The sequence below is a fragment of the Gadus chalcogrammus genome, chromosome 5 (genome assembly GCF_026213295.1).
Source record: "Gadus chalcogrammus isolate NIFS_2021 chromosome 5, NIFS_Gcha_1.0, whole genome shotgun sequence".
Lineage (NCBI taxonomy): Eukaryota > Metazoa > Chordata > Actinopteri > Gadiformes > Gadidae > Gadus > Gadus chalcogrammus.
Window position 1 is genome coordinate 21,852,550 of NC_079416.1, and position 17,357 is coordinate 21,869,906.

Consider the following 17,357-nt stretch of genomic DNA (forward strand, 5'->3'; position numbering starts at 1 on the left):
AACACAAAACGTTTATAACCACGCCACACAACACTGTCGTCCCTAGACAGACTCGTTACTGGAGCAGGAACTGAGAGCTGCTCAGAGAGGGAGGGCCAACAACAAGACCTTTATCATCGGGCCCTCAACTAACTGTACGGGTCGGTCCCCTCCACGACGACCCACCAGGGGAGATATGCCGGAGCTAGAACCTAGACACAACCTGCTGCTGCTGAAGCCCTCACACTGAGAGAGGGCTGCTCTGAAGTGTGTGTGTGTGTGTGTGTGTGTGTGTGTGTGTGTGTGTGTGTGTGTGTGTGTGTGTGTGTGTGTGTGTGTGGTGTGTGGTGTGTGTGGTGTGTGTGTGTGTGTGTGTGTGTGTGTACAGCCTCAGCAGGGGGGGGGTGGGGGGGGGTGCGGGTGCATGCGATGAGATTTGAATGACAGGCAGAACACTACACTACACATACACGCAGCGTGGTGATTGGCCGGGGCCAGGCGGTGACGTGTGATTGGTCGGCTGAGGGTCTAGCAGCCCCCCCCCCCCAGTGGGAGACACACACAGCCCAGCCCGAGAGGTGGGAGGGGAGCGTTTCAGGGGTTGACCCCCGCAGTCTGTGGCAGACTGACCCAGACGGAGCGCCCCCTGCTGGGAGTCGACCAGCACTAGCACAACACCCTCCCAGCAGGAGTCTAAAAGGTTGTGTGTACGACCACCCCATTGTAAACCCCCCCTAGTGGTGAGAGGGCTGTGTGCATCAGGACGGGGGTCTGAGCACACGCGTGTGTGTGTGTGTGTGTGTGTGGCGGGGGGTTAGTGAAGCAGCAGTCTGAGGCGACCCCGGGGGGGGCGGAGTTATGGTTCACACCGAGCGAAGGCAACACCGGTGGTCCTACCTTTTGGCAAACCTGAACGACATGTTTCTACAACAGAACCAGACACACACCATGAGAACCACACCACCACACCGTGTGTGTGTGTGTGTGTGTGTGTGTGTGTGTGTGTGTGTGTGTGTGTGTGTGTGTGGGTGTGTGTGTGTGTGTGTGTGTGTGTGTGTGTGTGTGTGTGTGTGTGTGTGTGTGTGTAAGTGGGTAATTGGATAAGTGTGTAAGTGTGTAAGTGTGTAAGTGTGTAAGTGTGTGTGATGGATGGATGGTTTGCATGAGTGGAGACACATGGGAGGTGAGAGGAATCGGCAGACGTGAAAAGGGAGATTCACATCAGGAGGCGTTTGATTAAAATAGACTGAATAATAGAAAAAAAAAAATCAATTTCTCATCCTCGTTCCAGACCAGAGCTGTAGCTAGCCTAAAGGTCGCTAGCCCACAAGCTAGCAAGCTTAGCACCGGCTGTCAGCTTAGCAGCCAGACAGGGACTCAGTATACCCTGGTGAAAGGCCATGTGGAGCAGCACGCTACTGTAGATGTCTGGTAAGGATTGGTAGGGGTTGCCCAATCTGTGGCTCGGGAGCCATTTTTGGCCGCCTGAGTTCCCTATGGGGTCCCGGATGATAGCTGACTGATAAGCTAGGGCTGGAAGCATCTCCATAGATAGAGAATATTGTGGTGTCCCAACAAGGTAATTTGTGTAACTACTACTAACCAGTAATACCTAGTGTGACTGCTACTAACCAGTAGGAGTTAGTGTAACTATTACTAACCAGTAGTACCTAGTGTGACTACTACTAATCAGTAGGAGTTAGTGTAACTATTACTAATCAGTAGTAGTAAGTGTAACTACTGCTAACCAGTAGTACCTAGTGTGACTACTGCTAACCAGTAGTAGTTAGCGTGACGACTGGTTAGTGTGGTGTGGATGAGCTTGAAGCAATGTGTGTGGCAGCAGATGCAGGAAGGTGTCCCCAGAATGTTCTGACCCAGCCCGGGGGTCACTGACCCCACCAGGGTGGGAACCCCCCAAGTGAGGTTCTACTAGGAGCTGACTGAACACACACGGAACCATCTAGAACGTTCCCGGCTGGGGGTCGGGGGTCGGTCGGTCGGTCGGGGGGCTCGTACCTGCGCGTGAGCTTGGAGGTGAGCTTGGAGAAGAGGTTGCTGGTGCCACGGCTGCGCGTCTGGGAGAGGGGGGCGGCGTCGTGGGACAGCGTGGGCGAGGCGGGGGGCCCGTTGTAGGTGGCCGTGCGGCGGTCCCGCAGCTGGCCCCCGTGGAAGGTGCTGCGGCCGGCCGTGCCGCGTGGGAAGCGCAGGCGGTCGGGCGTGGTGGCGTTGGCCACGCTGTGCGTGGACGCCACGGGGGTCCGCTGGCTGCCCGGGGAGACCGCCATGCTACTGGTAGGGGGGGGGGGGGAGGAAGAGACAGCGTTACCATCACGACCATGACGACCTGCTGGGGCAGGGGTCATCAACCTGCGGCTCTGGAGCCGAATGAGGCTGTTCCAGCCCTCTGCCGTGGCTCCCTGGAGCTTTGATTTATTTTGTTATGAATAACAAAAATTGGTGGGAGGTGACCAGAAAGGTTGCCGACCCCTCTACTGGGGATTCCCTCTGGGCTGAATGAGGCTGTGCTACAGAACCAGTTCACCCACTGCTCGGTAAGACCTCGGACCCTGGGGATCGAACCCCGAACCATCAGGTCTGGGTCAGGGGTCCCTGCCCACTAGACAATCCTGCCACTACTGGTTATAAAGTCAACCAGGTCAACGAGGTCCTAAGAACTAGAGCCATCTGACAGTAGTTTGAGTTCGGTTTTGAAACAAATCAGGACTCGGTCCACATGAGAATGCACCAGTTTGGCTTCATAACCTGCTGCCTATAATCGCAGGGAAAGGTAGAACCACATCTTCATGACATCACACCTGTACGTCGAAACAAGCACCTCTTGGAACCACTGAAATCAAATGACCATGATGAATACCAATGTAAAACTCCAACTTCATTCACACAGCGTTGACCTTTGAACCACAGGACGGCCCAGACGACATACGGCTTAGCCTCATCCACAACCTGCTGTGGTTGGAGGAGCTAGCGTGTTTAGCCCGCGGCAGCTAACCCATTGGGCGTGTGGGCTCGAAGCCGGCTAGCCCCTCTTATAAAGAGCTACCTTGTGTCTGCTGGCGTCTTGTGACTCCCAGGAGGTCACAAGACGCGCCGACGGGCCGGGCCGTCCCACCGGTGACCTTCCAGCCTCGTTGAGGGCACCTTTCACGGGGGAAAGTATGCAGCAAATCCATTTCATGATCACTGCATTTATTCTGGCCTTTCAGAATCCAGCCTTAAAAACAAGCAAGACAGTCGACTCGATCGGCTGCATCCTGTCCCAACACACCGACTGGACCCCCCTGCGAGGGGCTCTTTAAAGACCGCCGCTCCTGCCTGTCACATGACCACTCACTGCACCCCCTGCAGGGATAGTGGAGGCTCCTGTATCCAGGGCCTGGTCTGAACCGGAGATACTAGAGGCTCCTGTACCCAGGGCCTGGTCTGAACCGGAGATAGTGGAGGCTCCTGTATCCAGGGCCTGGTCTGAACCGGAGATAGTGGAGGCTCCTGTATCCAGGGCCTGGTCTGAACCGGGGATACTAGAGGCTCCTGTACCCAGCCTGGTCTGAACCGGAGATAGTGGAGGCTCCTGTATCCAGGGCCTGGTCTGAACCGGAGATAGTAAAGGTTCCTGTATCCAGGGCCTCTCCTGAAGCTGAGACAGTACAAGAATCAGAACAGAAGAGGTACTTTAAAGAACAGACATGTCTGTACTGCTGCAGTGACAGACAGAACTCCCTGGCGTGGGAGGAGCTACAGTGAACAATGGGCGGGGCTCTAGTGAACCCCGCCCCTTCCTTTAGAGGCCCTGAACCGGTCCTGGAGTCACAGAGGTCACCTGTGTCTACCTGAGCTGCAGACGGCCTGGCCCGTGTTAACCAGGGTGGGTTAACTAGGGCAGAGGGTTAACCAGGGCAGAGGGTTAACCAGGGCAGAGGGTTAACCAGGGCAGAGGGTTAACCAGGGTGGGTTAACCAGGGTGGGTTAACTAGGGCAGAGGGTTAACCAGGGTGAGTTAACCAGGGTGAGTTAACCAGGGCAGAGGGTTAACCAGTGCTGAGGCTTAACCAGGGTGAGTTAACCAGGGTGAGTTAATCAGGGTGGATTAACCAGGGCAGAGGGTTAACCAGGGTGTGTTAACCAGGATGGGTTAACCAGGGCGGTGGGTTAACCAGGGTGGGTTAACCAGGGCTGAGGGTTAACCAGGGTGAGTTAACCAGGGCTGAGGGATAACCAGGGTGAGTTAACCAGGGTAGGTTAACCAGGGTAGGGTCAACCAGGGTGGGTTAACGAGGGTGGGTTAACCAGGGCTGTGGGTAAACCAGGGCTGAGGGTTAACCAGGGTGAGTTAACCCGGGGGAAGTTAACGAGGGGAAGTTAAGGAGGGGAGGTTAACCAGGATTAGGTTAACCAGGGGGCAGCTAACCCGGGTAAGGTAAACCAGGGTTAGGTTAACCAGGATTAGGTTAACCCGGGCCAGAGGAGGAGCAGACAGGAGGAGCAGGAGGCGGAGCCGGGTGACAGACAGGCGGTCCGGTCTTACGTGGGCGTGTCGTAGTCCAGGTGGGAGTGGCTCTGGGGCAGGGGGCTCCAGCCCGCCTGCCCCGCGTAGGGGGGGCTGTGGGCCGGGTACCTGAAGCCCCCCGGGGAGCCCGAGCACGCCGCCCCAAGGGCCCCTGAACCGCAGGGGGAGGGGCCGTAGGCCCCAAGGACCCCCGACCCGCAGGGGGAGGGGCCATAGGCCCCAAGGACCCCCGACCCGCAGGGGGAGGGGCCATAGGCCCCCACACCCCCCGACCCGCAGGGGGAGGGGCCGTAGGCCCCAAGGACCCCCGACCCGCAGGGGGAGGGGCCGTAGGCCCCAAGGACCCCCGACCCGCAGGGGGAGGGGCCGTACACCCCCTCGCCCGGACTGGCCGAGGAAGAGGAGGGTGAGGAGGCACCAGAACCACACAGCGTGAGGGGGGAGAGTGAGAGGGTGAGTGACAGGGGCCAGAGAGAGAATGAGACAGGGGCCAGAGAGAGAGAGAGAGAGTGAGACAGGGGCCAGAGAGAGAGTGAGAGAGTGAGACAGGGGCCAGAGAGAGAGGAAGAGTGAGACAGGGGCCAGATAGAGAGTGAGATGAAGAGTGAGACACGGAGCCATATATGGATGTAGAGTGAGACAGGGGGGGCATAAAGAGTGAGACACGGGGCAGATATAGAGGGGTAGTGAGACAGGGGGCAGATAGACAGTGTGAGAGTGGGATGACGAGTGAGACATGTGACCAGAAAGAGGGGAAGAGTGAGACAGGGGGAGGTTGATAGTGAGATAGTGAGAAGAAGAGTGAGATATGGGGCCAGATAGAGAGTGAGAGAGGAAGAGGGAGAGTGAGACCGGGGCCAGAGACAGGGAGAGTGAGACAGGGAGGGCAGATAGAAAGTGAGAGAGGAGTGAGACATGGGACAAAGAGAGAGAGTGAGAGTTAGAGGAAGAGTGAGAAAAGGGGACAAAGAGAGAGAGTGAGAGTTAGAGGAAGAGTGAGCAGCAGGTGACAGCAGGTGAACGCTCCGTATTCAGAAACACTCTTCTTGACATGCGGTACACAGGAAGTCCTTAAATGGGCAGCAAGCAAGTCCGGGTCCAAGACAAAATACCCTCTGTTGGGACCGCCCCCAGGTCTCAAGCTGGACGGAAGGGGGACAGGAAGTGGCTTGGCCTACAGGAAGTGTGGTGGCCTACAGGAAGTTGGTTGGCCTACAGGAAGTAGGGTGGCCTACAGGAAGTGGGTTGGCCTACAGGAAATGGGTTGGCCTACAGGAAGTGGGTTGACCTACAGGAAGTGTGGCGGCCTACAGGAAGTGGATTACTCCTACAGGAAGTGGTCTCACCTGTTCTCCTTGCCGTTGGGGATGACGGCCAGGCGGTCTGTGTTGTTGCGGTCGCTGCAGACGTACGTATTCCTCCGTGTCATCCCCGCAGACGCCGCCGTGCTCTGAGACAACAACAACAACATCATCAACAACATGAACAATAACATAATGCCATAACATCCACCAAACACAAGCAACTGCAAACAAAAACAACTATTCCGAAACGACGTCACCATGAAAACACAACTGACATAATCGTTATGCTTCTGTCTGTCTGTCTGTCTGTCCCTCCTCTTCCTATCTGTCTGTCTGTCTGTCTGTCTGTCTGTCTGTCTGTCTGTCTGTCTGTCTGTCTGTCTGTCTGTCTGTCCCTCCCTCCTCTCTGTCTGTCCCTCCCTCCTGTTCCTGTCTGTCTGTCTGTCCCTCCCTCCTCTTCCTGTCTGTCTGTCCCTCCCTCCTCTTCCTGTCTGTCTGTCTCTCCCTCCTCTTCCTATCTGTCTGTCTGTCCCTCCCTACTCTTCCTGTCTGTCTGTCTGTCCCTCCCTCCTCTTCCTGTCTGTCTGTCTGTCCCTCCCTCCTCTTCCTGTCTGTCTGTCTCTCCCTCCTCTGTCTGTCTGTCTGTCTGTCTGTCTCTCCCTCCTCTGTCTGTCTGTCTGTCTGTCTGTCTGTCTGTCTGTCTGTCTGTCTGTCTGTCTGTCTGTCTGTCTGTCTGTCTGTCTGTCTGTCTGTCTGTCTGTCCTCTTACCGTGTGTCCGTCTGTCTGTCGAGTGTGTGCTTGCGTGTGCGTGTCCGCGTGTGTGCGCTTGCGTGTCAGCGTGTGTGTCTCACCGCGGGGCCGGTGGTCGCCCCCTTCTTGCGGTCGGGGATGTCGGCCTTGTTGGGGTTGTTGGCGTTGCCGAGCAACGGGCTGGCGGGCGGGGCGCTGCGGCTGGAGGACAGCCCGGTGCGGGCGGAGGTGGAGGAGGTGGAGGAGGCGGAGGAGGGCTTCCTCAGGGCCACGCCCCCCTCCTCCTGCCCCTCCCCCACCGTGGTCTGACTCCGCTTGGGGTGGGAGCCCGGGGCCGCGTTCTGGCCCGCTGAGGGACGCACACACGTTATAGAGATACACACACACACACACACACACACGTTATAGAGATACACACACACACACACACACACACGTTATAGAGATACACACACACACGTTATAGAGATACACACACACACACACACACACACACACGTTATATAGAGATACAGCAGCATAGAACACACACACACGTTATATAGAGATACACACACACACACACCGTTATAGAGACACACACACACACACACGTTATAGAGATACACACACACACACACGTTATATAGAGATACAGAAGCATAGAATCACACACACACACACACACACACACACACACGTTATAGAGATACAGCAGCATAGAAACACACAAGTTATATAGAGATACAGCAACATAGAGATACACACACACATTACATAGAGATACAGCAACATAGAGATACACACACACACACACACACACACACACACACGCACACGCACACACACACACGTTAATATAGATACAGCAACATAGAAATACACACAAACACACACACATGTTAATATAGATACAGCAGGATAGAAATTCACACACACACACACACACACGTTAATAGAGATACAGCAACATAGAAAATACACCAACACACACACACGTCAATATAGAGATACAGCAACATAGAAATACACCAACACACACACACGTTAATATAGAGATACAGCAACATAGAAATACATCAACACACATTAATACCAGTCCCAGAGACAGGGCAGAGATAATGCGTAGTTTGGTATTCTATAACTATAATAAAGGATCAATACCAGTCGGACACAGGTCCGTGTTAATACGTAGTATGGCGTCAGTGAGTACTAATTAGGTTCCATGTGCTCTCCTATGGCAGCCGTGAACCAGTTCCGGACAACAGATCAATGCGACGTGACGCAATTCAATCAGAACCAGCCTCCTCTCCCACCAGGGTCGGCTTAGCTCAGGAGGTACAGCAGTTGTCTTGTAACCGAAAGGTTGCTAGTTCGATCCCCAGCTCAGAGTGTTGATGTGTCCCTGAGCGAGACACTTAACCCTAACTGCTCCTGACGAGCTGGCTGTCGCCCTAACTAACCCTGACTAACCGATGTAGGTCGCTTTGGATAAAAGAGCGTCTAAAAAATCCCCTGCAATTGTAATTGTACACCTATGGGGCCCAAAGTTATGTTGTTATTCTGTTTGTGTGTGTTACCTTGTTCACTGTAGCGCCTCTGCTTCTGATTGGACGCGCTGCGCTGGACCTTGAGGTGGGCGGGGGACTGACCATTCAGCTCGCTGGCTGGGCGGGGCTTAGCCAGGGACAGGTTACTGTTGGAGCCACTGGGTTCCATCTATACACACACACACAGAAACACACACACACACACACACACACATTAGATATAGGCTACAGCTCTCAAGTGGCTGAACAGCTGAGACTCTTCTCGCGTTATCTGTTGCTAAAGGGACGGAGGGGATGTGAAATACAACGTTGGAACACAATGAAGAGGAGGTCGAGGAGAGTAGAGGAGAGTAGTGTGGGCGTTAAGTAGAGGTCAGGTTAGGCAGAGCTTAATAATAAATAAGCTCCAGTTTGACAGGAGGTCAGGTGGTTAGGTTACCAGTTTGTCCATGTCTGAGCTCGTCCTAGACTCCAGTAGGTGGAGGTCAGATGAAGGTTAAGAAGAGGTTAAGGCAAGGTCAAGGTAGGAGGATGGGGAGAGGTTGTGTGTTGACCTCTGAGCTCTTCCTAGACAGCAGAAGGTAGGTGGCAGTAATCTCGTCGTATTTCATCTTGGCCAGCGACTCCTGGATCTCCTCCAGGTTGTAGCCCATCCCAACCATCACGTCTGAAACGAGAACCAGGACGCACGTGAAGATACATGAAGATACAGCGGAACTGCATGAGGAACACCTGAACTAATGAAGATACACCTGAACTAATGAAGATACAACTCCACTACATGAAGATACACCTGAATTAATGAAGATACAACTCCACTACATGAAGATACACCTGAACTAATGAAGATACAACTCCACTACATGAGGAACACCTGAACTAATGAAGATACACCAGGACTCCATGAAGAACACCTGAACTAATGAAGATACACCTGAACTAATGAAGATACAACTCCACTACATGAAGATACACCTGAACTAATGAAGATACAACTCCACTACATGAAGGTACACCTGAACTAATGAAGATACACCTGAACTAATGAAGATACAACTCCACTACATGAAGATACACCTGAACTAATGAAGATACAACTCCACTACATGAAGGTACACCTGAACTAATGAAGATACACCTGAACTAATGAAGATACAACTCCACTACATGAAGATACACCTGAACTAATGAAGATACAACTCCACTACATGAAGATACACCTGAACTAATGAATATACACCTGAACTAATGAAGATACAACTCCACTACATGAAGATACACCTGAACTAATGAAGATACACTCCACTACATGAAGATACACCTGAACTAAGAAGATACAACTCCACTACATGAAGATACACCTGAACTAATGAAGATACAACTCCACTACATGAAGATACACCTGAACTGATGAAGATACACCTGAACTAATGAAGAACACCTGGTCACAGGACCTACATGAAGTCATACTTGGGCATCATGAATATAATTAAATTCCATCTGATAAATCCTGCGTGGAAGACATATAAGATGGACTTAGTGCAGAGGGAGATTAGGAGGAAGAGAGAGACTGAAGCACACTTCAAGAGAAACAAAAATGGATTTAAGATGCCGACTGGTCTATATTTAATCACAGTTTCCCTGGAAAGTCTTTGATTCGGAGACAGTGGTTTATTTTAATAGATTAAGCTCAGGAATCACGACAGGGGATGAAGGAGACTTTGAAATGATACATGTCCACGCATCTAAAAATACAAGTGTTGCAGGAGACGACAGGAGCAAGGATACATTTCACTCTTGAGCTCCAGAAAAGACGCACACAGATACAGAGAGCCAGAGGGACAGAGACGGACACAGAGTCAGTGAAGGACAGAGAGACAGACAGAGAGACAGACAAACACCCTAAAAACCCCAACAGGCCTGTGTCGTGCTCTGGTGTCCACTATACTCAAATCAAATCTCAAAAAGATAATCTCAGAGCCTTTCTGCCAGGACTTATTTTCATTTACTTGAGCCAACATGTAGCTAACCAGCACACTGACGACAAGGTAGCTAACTAGCAAACAGACAGGGTAGCTAAATGACTAACTGTCTTGGTAGCCCACCAGCTAACTGACTGAGTAGCTTGCCGGCTAAATGACTTGGTAGGTTGCCAGCTAACTGACCTTATTGTATTATTCATTTTCTGACTAAACAGTACTTGAGTCAACCAACAATTCACATCAGCAGTCCCATTATGACAAACAAACACCCACACAACTGTGTGTGTCCATACGATACATTCCAGTGGACTGTAACTGTGCTTGTCTATACGGTACATTACGGTAGACCGAACCACGTACACAATAACATATCAGTTAAGTAGCCACTTTTATCAAGAGACTAAAAATATCCACAGTATCTCACACCACCCTACGCGCACACACTCTCTAGCACTATAAGTCCCAGTGTGGTTCACACACACACACACTTATTCTGCCCCAACACACGACTACACTGCAACACACACACACACACACACACACACACAAACACACACACACCTTTTAACCCCTCCCCCCCCCCCCCCCAAGCCTCCCTCACGTTGAGAGCAGCGTGCAGCTCCATCCCATAATGATCAAACATTCATCTCCGTGCTCCACATCTGCTCGTAGCAGACGCAGGAGGACTCTCACCGCAGGGGGCTAACTGGGTCTGCCCGGCTGGGGCTGGACACCCTGTTCACGGGAACAGGGTGTCCAGCGTACCTTCTGCCATCACACACTCTGAACAGTATGATGATTATCCTCTCTCTCTCTCTCTCTCTCTCTCGTACCTTCGTACCATGGCCCCTCGCAGTAGTATTATAATAACAACGTGTATTTCTGCTCCCTGGACGTCCTCAGGGGGCCCTGTTACCCAAACGACCCCGATCAATAAAGAACGGTTTGATTTGAATTTGGTCGCAGGCTCGACCGCCTCGCTGCGGAACCCCAGAGGTCCTCGGGAGTGGAGAGAGAATAACAGACCAACAGTACTGACCACGGTACTGGTGCTACTGGAGGGGGTACTGGTGCTACTGGAAGGGGTACTGGTGCTACTGGAGGGGGTACTGGTGCTACTGGAGGGGGTACTGGTGCTACTGGAGGGGGTACTGGTGCTACTGGAGGGGGTACTGGATGTACTGGAGGGGGTACTGGTTGTACCGTTCTCTGATCTGAGGCCAGACTGAACCGGTCTACAGAGTGGACCGATGCTAAGGGGTCACACACACACACACACACACACACACACACACACACACACACACACACACACACACACACACACACACACACACACACACAACACACACACACACACACACACACACACACACACAGAGAAAGAAACAGACAGTGAGAGATAGACAGTGAGAGAGAGTGGGAGAGAGAGAGAGAGTGGGAGAGAGAGAGACAGTGGGAGAGACAGAGAAATAGAGAAAGTGGGAGAGAGAGAAAGGGAAAGGGAGAGAGAGACACAGAGGCACAGAGCTCGCCTCTCGCAGTGAAGCAATGTTGTGAACACAGTGTGATGTAACGACGCCGGCAGAGTTATTTAGAGGAAGCCTCCTACATAGAGGAAGAGCAGAGGGGAAGAGGAAGAGGAGAACACAAGAAGAAGGAGGAGAATAGAGGAAGAGGAGGAGGAGGAGGAGAGGACAACAAGCTGAGGGAAGGAGTAGAGTGGAGTGAGGGAATGGTGTCAGGGGGTTGGCTGCTGTTGTCGTGGTGGCGATGGAGTCTGTGGAGAACAGCTCTTTTAAGGATGACTCAGAAAGCAGAACCACACTGTTGTGAAGGGTGGTGTGTATATGTTGAGATGGAGCATGTGCAGCCCTCCGGCTGCACATGCTACCGCTACACCTGGTGCTCAGCACCCAATATTTACTGCTACACCTGGGCTACACCACCCGTGACAAGATGTACACCACCCAACAGGAGGGAGGCACAGAGAGACAGACAGACAGACAGAGAGACGTAAAAACAGATGACGCAGAGAAATGAGGCCGAGAGATGGAGGGAAGCAATAAGCAATGAGGTGGAGAGAGAGAGAGAGAGAGAGAGAGTAGAGAGAGAAAGTAGAGAGAGAGAGAGAGAGAGAGAAGAGAGAGAAAGTAGAGAGAGAGAGAGAGAGAGAGAGAGAGAGAGAGAGAGAGAGAGAGAGAGAGAGAAAGTAGAGAGAGAGAGAGAGAGAGAGAGAGAGTAGAGAGAGGGAGAGGAGAGAGAGAGAGAGAGAGAGAGAGAGAGAGAGAGAGATAGAGAGAGAGAGAGAGAGAGAAGTAGAGAGAGAGAGAGAGAAAGTAGAGAGAGAGAAAGTAGAGAGAGAGAGAGAGAGAGAGAGAGAGAGAAGTAGAGAGAGAGTGGGAAGGTAGAGAAAGAGGGAAAGTAGAGAGAGAGAGAGAAAGTAGAGAGAGAGAGAGAAAGTAGAGAGAGAGAAAGTAGAGAGAGAAGAGAGAGAGAGTGGGAAGGTAGAGAAAGAGGGAAAGTAGAGAGAGAGAGAGAGAAAGTAGAGAGAGAGAAAGGGAAAGTAGAGAGAGAGACAGAAAGTAGAGACAGGGGAAGTAGAGAGAGGGGGAGAGAGAGGGAGTGAAAGAGGAAGAGAGTACATAGAAACAGAGACAACCAGAGAGAGGAGAAAGGGGGGATTAGAGAGAGAAAGGGAGAGAGCAGAGAGAGAGCAGATACAGGGAGAGAGGCAGAGGACGGGGGAGAAAGACCAACAGAGAGAGAGACAAGAGACAAAGACAAAGAAAGAGGACAGAGACAGAGACAGAGACACAGAGCGAGAGAGAGGCAGGGAGAGAGAGAGAGCGAGAGAGAGAGGAAGGGAGAGAGGCAGAGGGACAGAGAGAGGGGGGGGAAGCAAGAGATCCCTTGTACGGTACAGGCTCTGGGTTTCCAATTATCCCCCACCTCTCCGTGGGTGGGGGCTGGGGGCTCCAACCGGGGCCCAGCCAACCAGCTGCTGTTATGTAATCCACTCCCCCTGAGGACAGTAAATAACACAGCACCTAGACCCCCACTCCACCGCTCTGCTCCTCTCCTCTCCTCTCCTCTCCTCCTGCTGCTCTCCTCTCCTCTCCTCTCCTCCTGCTGCTCTCCTCTCCTCCTCTCCTCCTCTCGTCTTCCTCTCCTCCCCTCCTCCTCCCCTCCTCTCCCTCCTCCTCCTCCTCTCCTCCCCACCTCTCCCTCCTCCTCCTCTCCTCCCCTCCTCCTCCTCCTCTCCTCCCCACCTCTCCCTCCTCCTCCTCTCCTCCCCTCTCTCCTCTCCCCTCTCTCCTCTCCTCTCTCCCCTCTCTCCCCTCTCCACCATCCCGCCCCCTCTGTCTCCCCCCCCCTCCCCCCTCAGCCCTCTCCCTCTCCGTCGCCCTCCTCCTCATCACTAGGTTCTGAGGCTTAACCAGGCCTCCTTAACCAGACCTCCTAGTTCTGCTGCTCTGTGGACCCCCAGACCCCCCCAGACCACGGGGGTCCCGGGACCTGTGGAGTGTGGACCCCCTCTCCCCTCCGGGCGACGACCCGGACCCCCAAATCCCGGAACGGGTCCCCGAACGGGTTTCAAAAACGTCCTCGTTACACTAATTAACCATTCATAGACATCCGTGAACGCAGTAATAAGTCTGTCACTAGCGACGAGTGAATGCCGGTTAATTAGTATTCTCGTTGGCATTTACTAATAGGTCCATGTTAACTTAAAAGGTATTCATTTATACTTTAATTAATAGGGTTAGGCAGAGCCATAACTTATTATATAATGTATCAATTAATACCTCAGCTAACATGAACACGGACACCTTTAGTAGACCATTACCACAGCATCAGTTAACGGTTAATTAACTGGTAGTTCATTCTCATTACTGCATTAACGAAGATGTTAATTATTGTAACCTTTTTCGTGAGGGATCAAATGTACTCATTGTGGGGTCATGGGACTTTGTTTTGAAATGTACTTAGTGGGCACGGTCATGTGACTTTGTTTGAGGGTTTATTAAGGTTCATAACAATGTGATCATGTGACTATATCTATGGTGGCTGGTTCTACTTCCTAAATGTCAGGTCAGGTGACTTTCTATTGGGGTGGTTTAAGGTTCTGCTGTGGTCATGTGACTTTATATTGGGGTGGTTTAAGGTCCTGCTGTATGGTCATGTGACGGTGTTGTGTTAGGGTAATTTAACTTCCTTACATTGTCAAGTCACGTGACGTGTGGCCGGACTAAGCCTGAGTGCTGATGTTTACAATAATACACTTGATTTATAAAGCGCTTTTCAAGGTTAGCGAAGACACTTCTATGATAACTTCTATAGTCATCAAATCAAAACTAAAACATAAAGACGAGCATCAACGGAGGATCCATTCAAATGAAAACATTCAAGAAGTGTTCAGAAAGAGGAGGAGAAGAGATAGAGAGAGAAAGAGAGAGAATAAGAGAGAGAGAAAGAGAATAAGAGAAAGAGAATAAAAGAGAGAATAAGAGAGAAAGAGAAAGAGAGAGAATAAGAGAGAGAGAAAGAGAGAAAGAGAAAGAGAGAGAGTAAGAGAAAGAGAGCGATGACCCTGAGGTCATGTGACGGCGTGGTCACGTGACCCGTCACCCACCTATCCTCTTCTGGTCGGTGATATCCATCTCGGGCTCCAGGAAGGGCTTCAGGTGGTCCTCGTCGAAGCCCGCGTTGATCCAGCGGTCCTTCATGATTTGCTGGAGGGGACGGAGATCACATGACCTCATCAGAACACGAACAGCCAATCAAACGCTTCACGACGGACCTCAAAGTCCTCATGTTTTTGTGTGGCCTCTGTGTGTTTACATCGTTTGCAATCAGTCGATGTCCCATCATTAAAAAACAACTTCATCCTCCGCCCGGGTTGAACCGTGAGACACTGGAAGATATACACGCCTACTAACAGCCAATCACAAAGCTCCCAGACCACTTCCTGTGGCGAGGAACACAGCCAGGAAACCATGCAAGATAGACAGCGAACAGACTTCCTGGTTTCCACTCGAGACCAGTTTCATCCGGTCGCATTGCGTAACAAACATCAGACCATCCATATATAGTTCACACACGCGCACACAGAAAAGCATCTATAATTCAGTACACACACACACAATATACCAGTACACACATTTGTGTGTACTGGTATAAATATACCAGTACACACAAATGAAAGCACAACAGACAGAATGTGTTACATTGCCAACTGTTGCAGGCCGTGTAGCATCGGAGCGATGCTAGCTTCCCCGAGCTTGTAGCATAGCTTTGTGCTAGTAGCACAGCAACTACGCATCATTTACTTCACAAGCATTGAGTCACTTCAGGTCGTCTTCAAGCTACAATCAGAGGCGTTCTGTCCAGTGCTGGGGATATATTGCACTAGCTCACACACACGCACTCCCATAACTCTGGCACACAGACACACACACACACACACACACTCACTCAGGCACACAGACACACACACACACACAAATTACATTATACGCCGATTCTGTGCCTCTCTTCTTAGAACTTCTCATCCTCTGAGCCCTTCTCAGAAGACCCTAGCAGTAAACATCCTGTTCCTCTAGAACATGATTAGTGTATGCTCCCGACCCTTCAGCCCCGAGGTAGACTCTTCCATCCGAAGCCTTCACTGGATCCAGAGACATCACGGACTCATACTCTGACGAGGAGCAGGTAGGAGAGAGGGGGCGTCTCGGGCGAGAGGCCAACAGGTAGACCGTGGATACCATTGATCAAAAAGGTAGAACCTTCCAGCCTAACCAGTGCCAGACTTCTTAACCAGGGCCATCGCCTTAGACCACAGACTGGAGAGGTCTTTCAAGATGGTAGGGTACCCCAGCTAGAACCGTAAGGTGCATCAGGCGATCCGGAAGTAGTACCACGGACTCTGTGGACCCTGTGTCGTGCGTCGGGCCATCAGATCCTCCCGAGAGACGTCCTCCACACAAACAGAACCTCCACCAGGTGGAGGTTCTGTTTGTGTGGAGGACGTCTCTCAGGAGGATCCTCCTCCTTTGTCTCCACCGACGTCTGGGTTCTACTCCTTCATCCAGAGCCCGTCCAGCTCTTCTCTCCGGTTCTTTAGACCCACGGTGGAGGTTCACACACACACACACACACACACACACACACACACACACACACACACACACACACACACACACACACACACACACACACACACACACACACACACACACACACACACACACAGAACCCTAAGTGCAGAGTCCCGACCGGCCGACGACAGCGCCGCGGCTCAGAGGAACCGACCCCCCTCATGCACTATTCACGGCCGCTACGTCAGGAACCCAGAGTGCCGTCGGGGGGGCGGGGTCTCCCCCAGGGAGGGGGCGGAGCCGCCGCGTGATGATGTCATGGTGATGTCGTGGAGGTGGAGGAGGAGGAGCTGCTCCGGGACGGACCGCATGCCGGTGGGGGGGGGGTCGATGAGGAGGAGGATGGCGATGACGAAGAGGAGGGTTAATAAAAAAAGAGATATTTACATTGTCGGCGTCCTCCCTCACCTCCAGCGTGCCCCTCTTGGACGGGTTCAGCACCAGGAAGCGCTTCAGGAGGTTCTCGCAGTCCGTGGACATGTAGAACGGGATGCGGTACTTCCCCCGCAGAACCCGCTCCCGCAGCTCCTGGGGGACGGAGAGCCACAGCACAGCGTTAGAGGAACCGAGAGTAGAACCACAGCGTTAGAGGAACCGGGTTCAGCTACTGCGTTAACATCCCGCTAATGGAAGTATTAGTGGTGCCGTCTTCCAATCGAAATCGATGGTTTCAGAAAATGCCAAATAAAACACGACAGAGACTGTATGTCGCTAACATACTTGATGAAAAAAACAAGAAGATGAGGATGTCTGCATTGCCTTGGGAGAGTGTAGACTGTAAACTCTCCCGAGGCAATGCAGACATCCTGAATTGTAAATCCAGAATTAGGGATTATTTAATATCCATGTTAAAAAGAAGGAATAATGCCTCAGATTGCAATTTTTTTAAATATTGACCATGCTTTAAGGAAGCCAAATTTTTCACTTTATTTTTGTTTTTACACATTTGAAGATTTTATTTAAATTCACATTTGTCTTTTTATCTTTATTGTTGTTGTTGAACCGAAAATGATCCGACCCGTGACTCAAAAACCGTGACGCGCTCCGAACCGTGAGATTTGTGATCCGTTGCACCCCTAGTAAGTATTAACATGCGCATTACTCCGTTAACATGTGTATTACT

At 51.7% G+C, this 17,357-nt stretch overlaps 1 protein-coding gene across 9 annotated transcripts in view; it reads right to left on the reverse strand.

The window, feature by feature from the left end:
• Positions 1–17,357, reverse strand: part of mark3a (MAP/microtubule affinity-regulating kinase 3a) — a 38,014-nt gene that overhangs the window by 4,721 nt on the left and 15,936 nt on the right. For 2 of the 9 annotated variants that reach the window (XM_056591073.1, XM_056591075.1), the window contains exons 9-16: positions 16,622–16,762; positions 14,710–14,809; positions 8,646–8,758; positions 8,122–8,260; positions 6,664–6,911; positions 5,854–5,957; positions 1,999–2,271; positions 877–903 (exon numbers count right to left, since the gene is read on the reverse strand). In XM_056591073.1, the coding sequence (XP_056447048.1) occupies positions 877–903; positions 1,999–2,271; positions 5,854–5,957; positions 6,664–6,911; positions 8,122–8,260; positions 8,646–8,758; positions 14,710–14,809; positions 16,622–16,762 (1,145 nt within the window). The remainder of the gene's footprint in view (positions 1–876; positions 904–1,998; positions 2,272–5,853; positions 5,958–6,663; positions 6,912–8,121; positions 8,261–8,645; positions 8,759–14,709; positions 14,810–16,621; positions 16,763–17,357) is intronic. The other 7 variants (XM_056591074.1, XM_056591081.1, XM_056591076.1 and 4 more) reach the window with 7 other exon arrangements.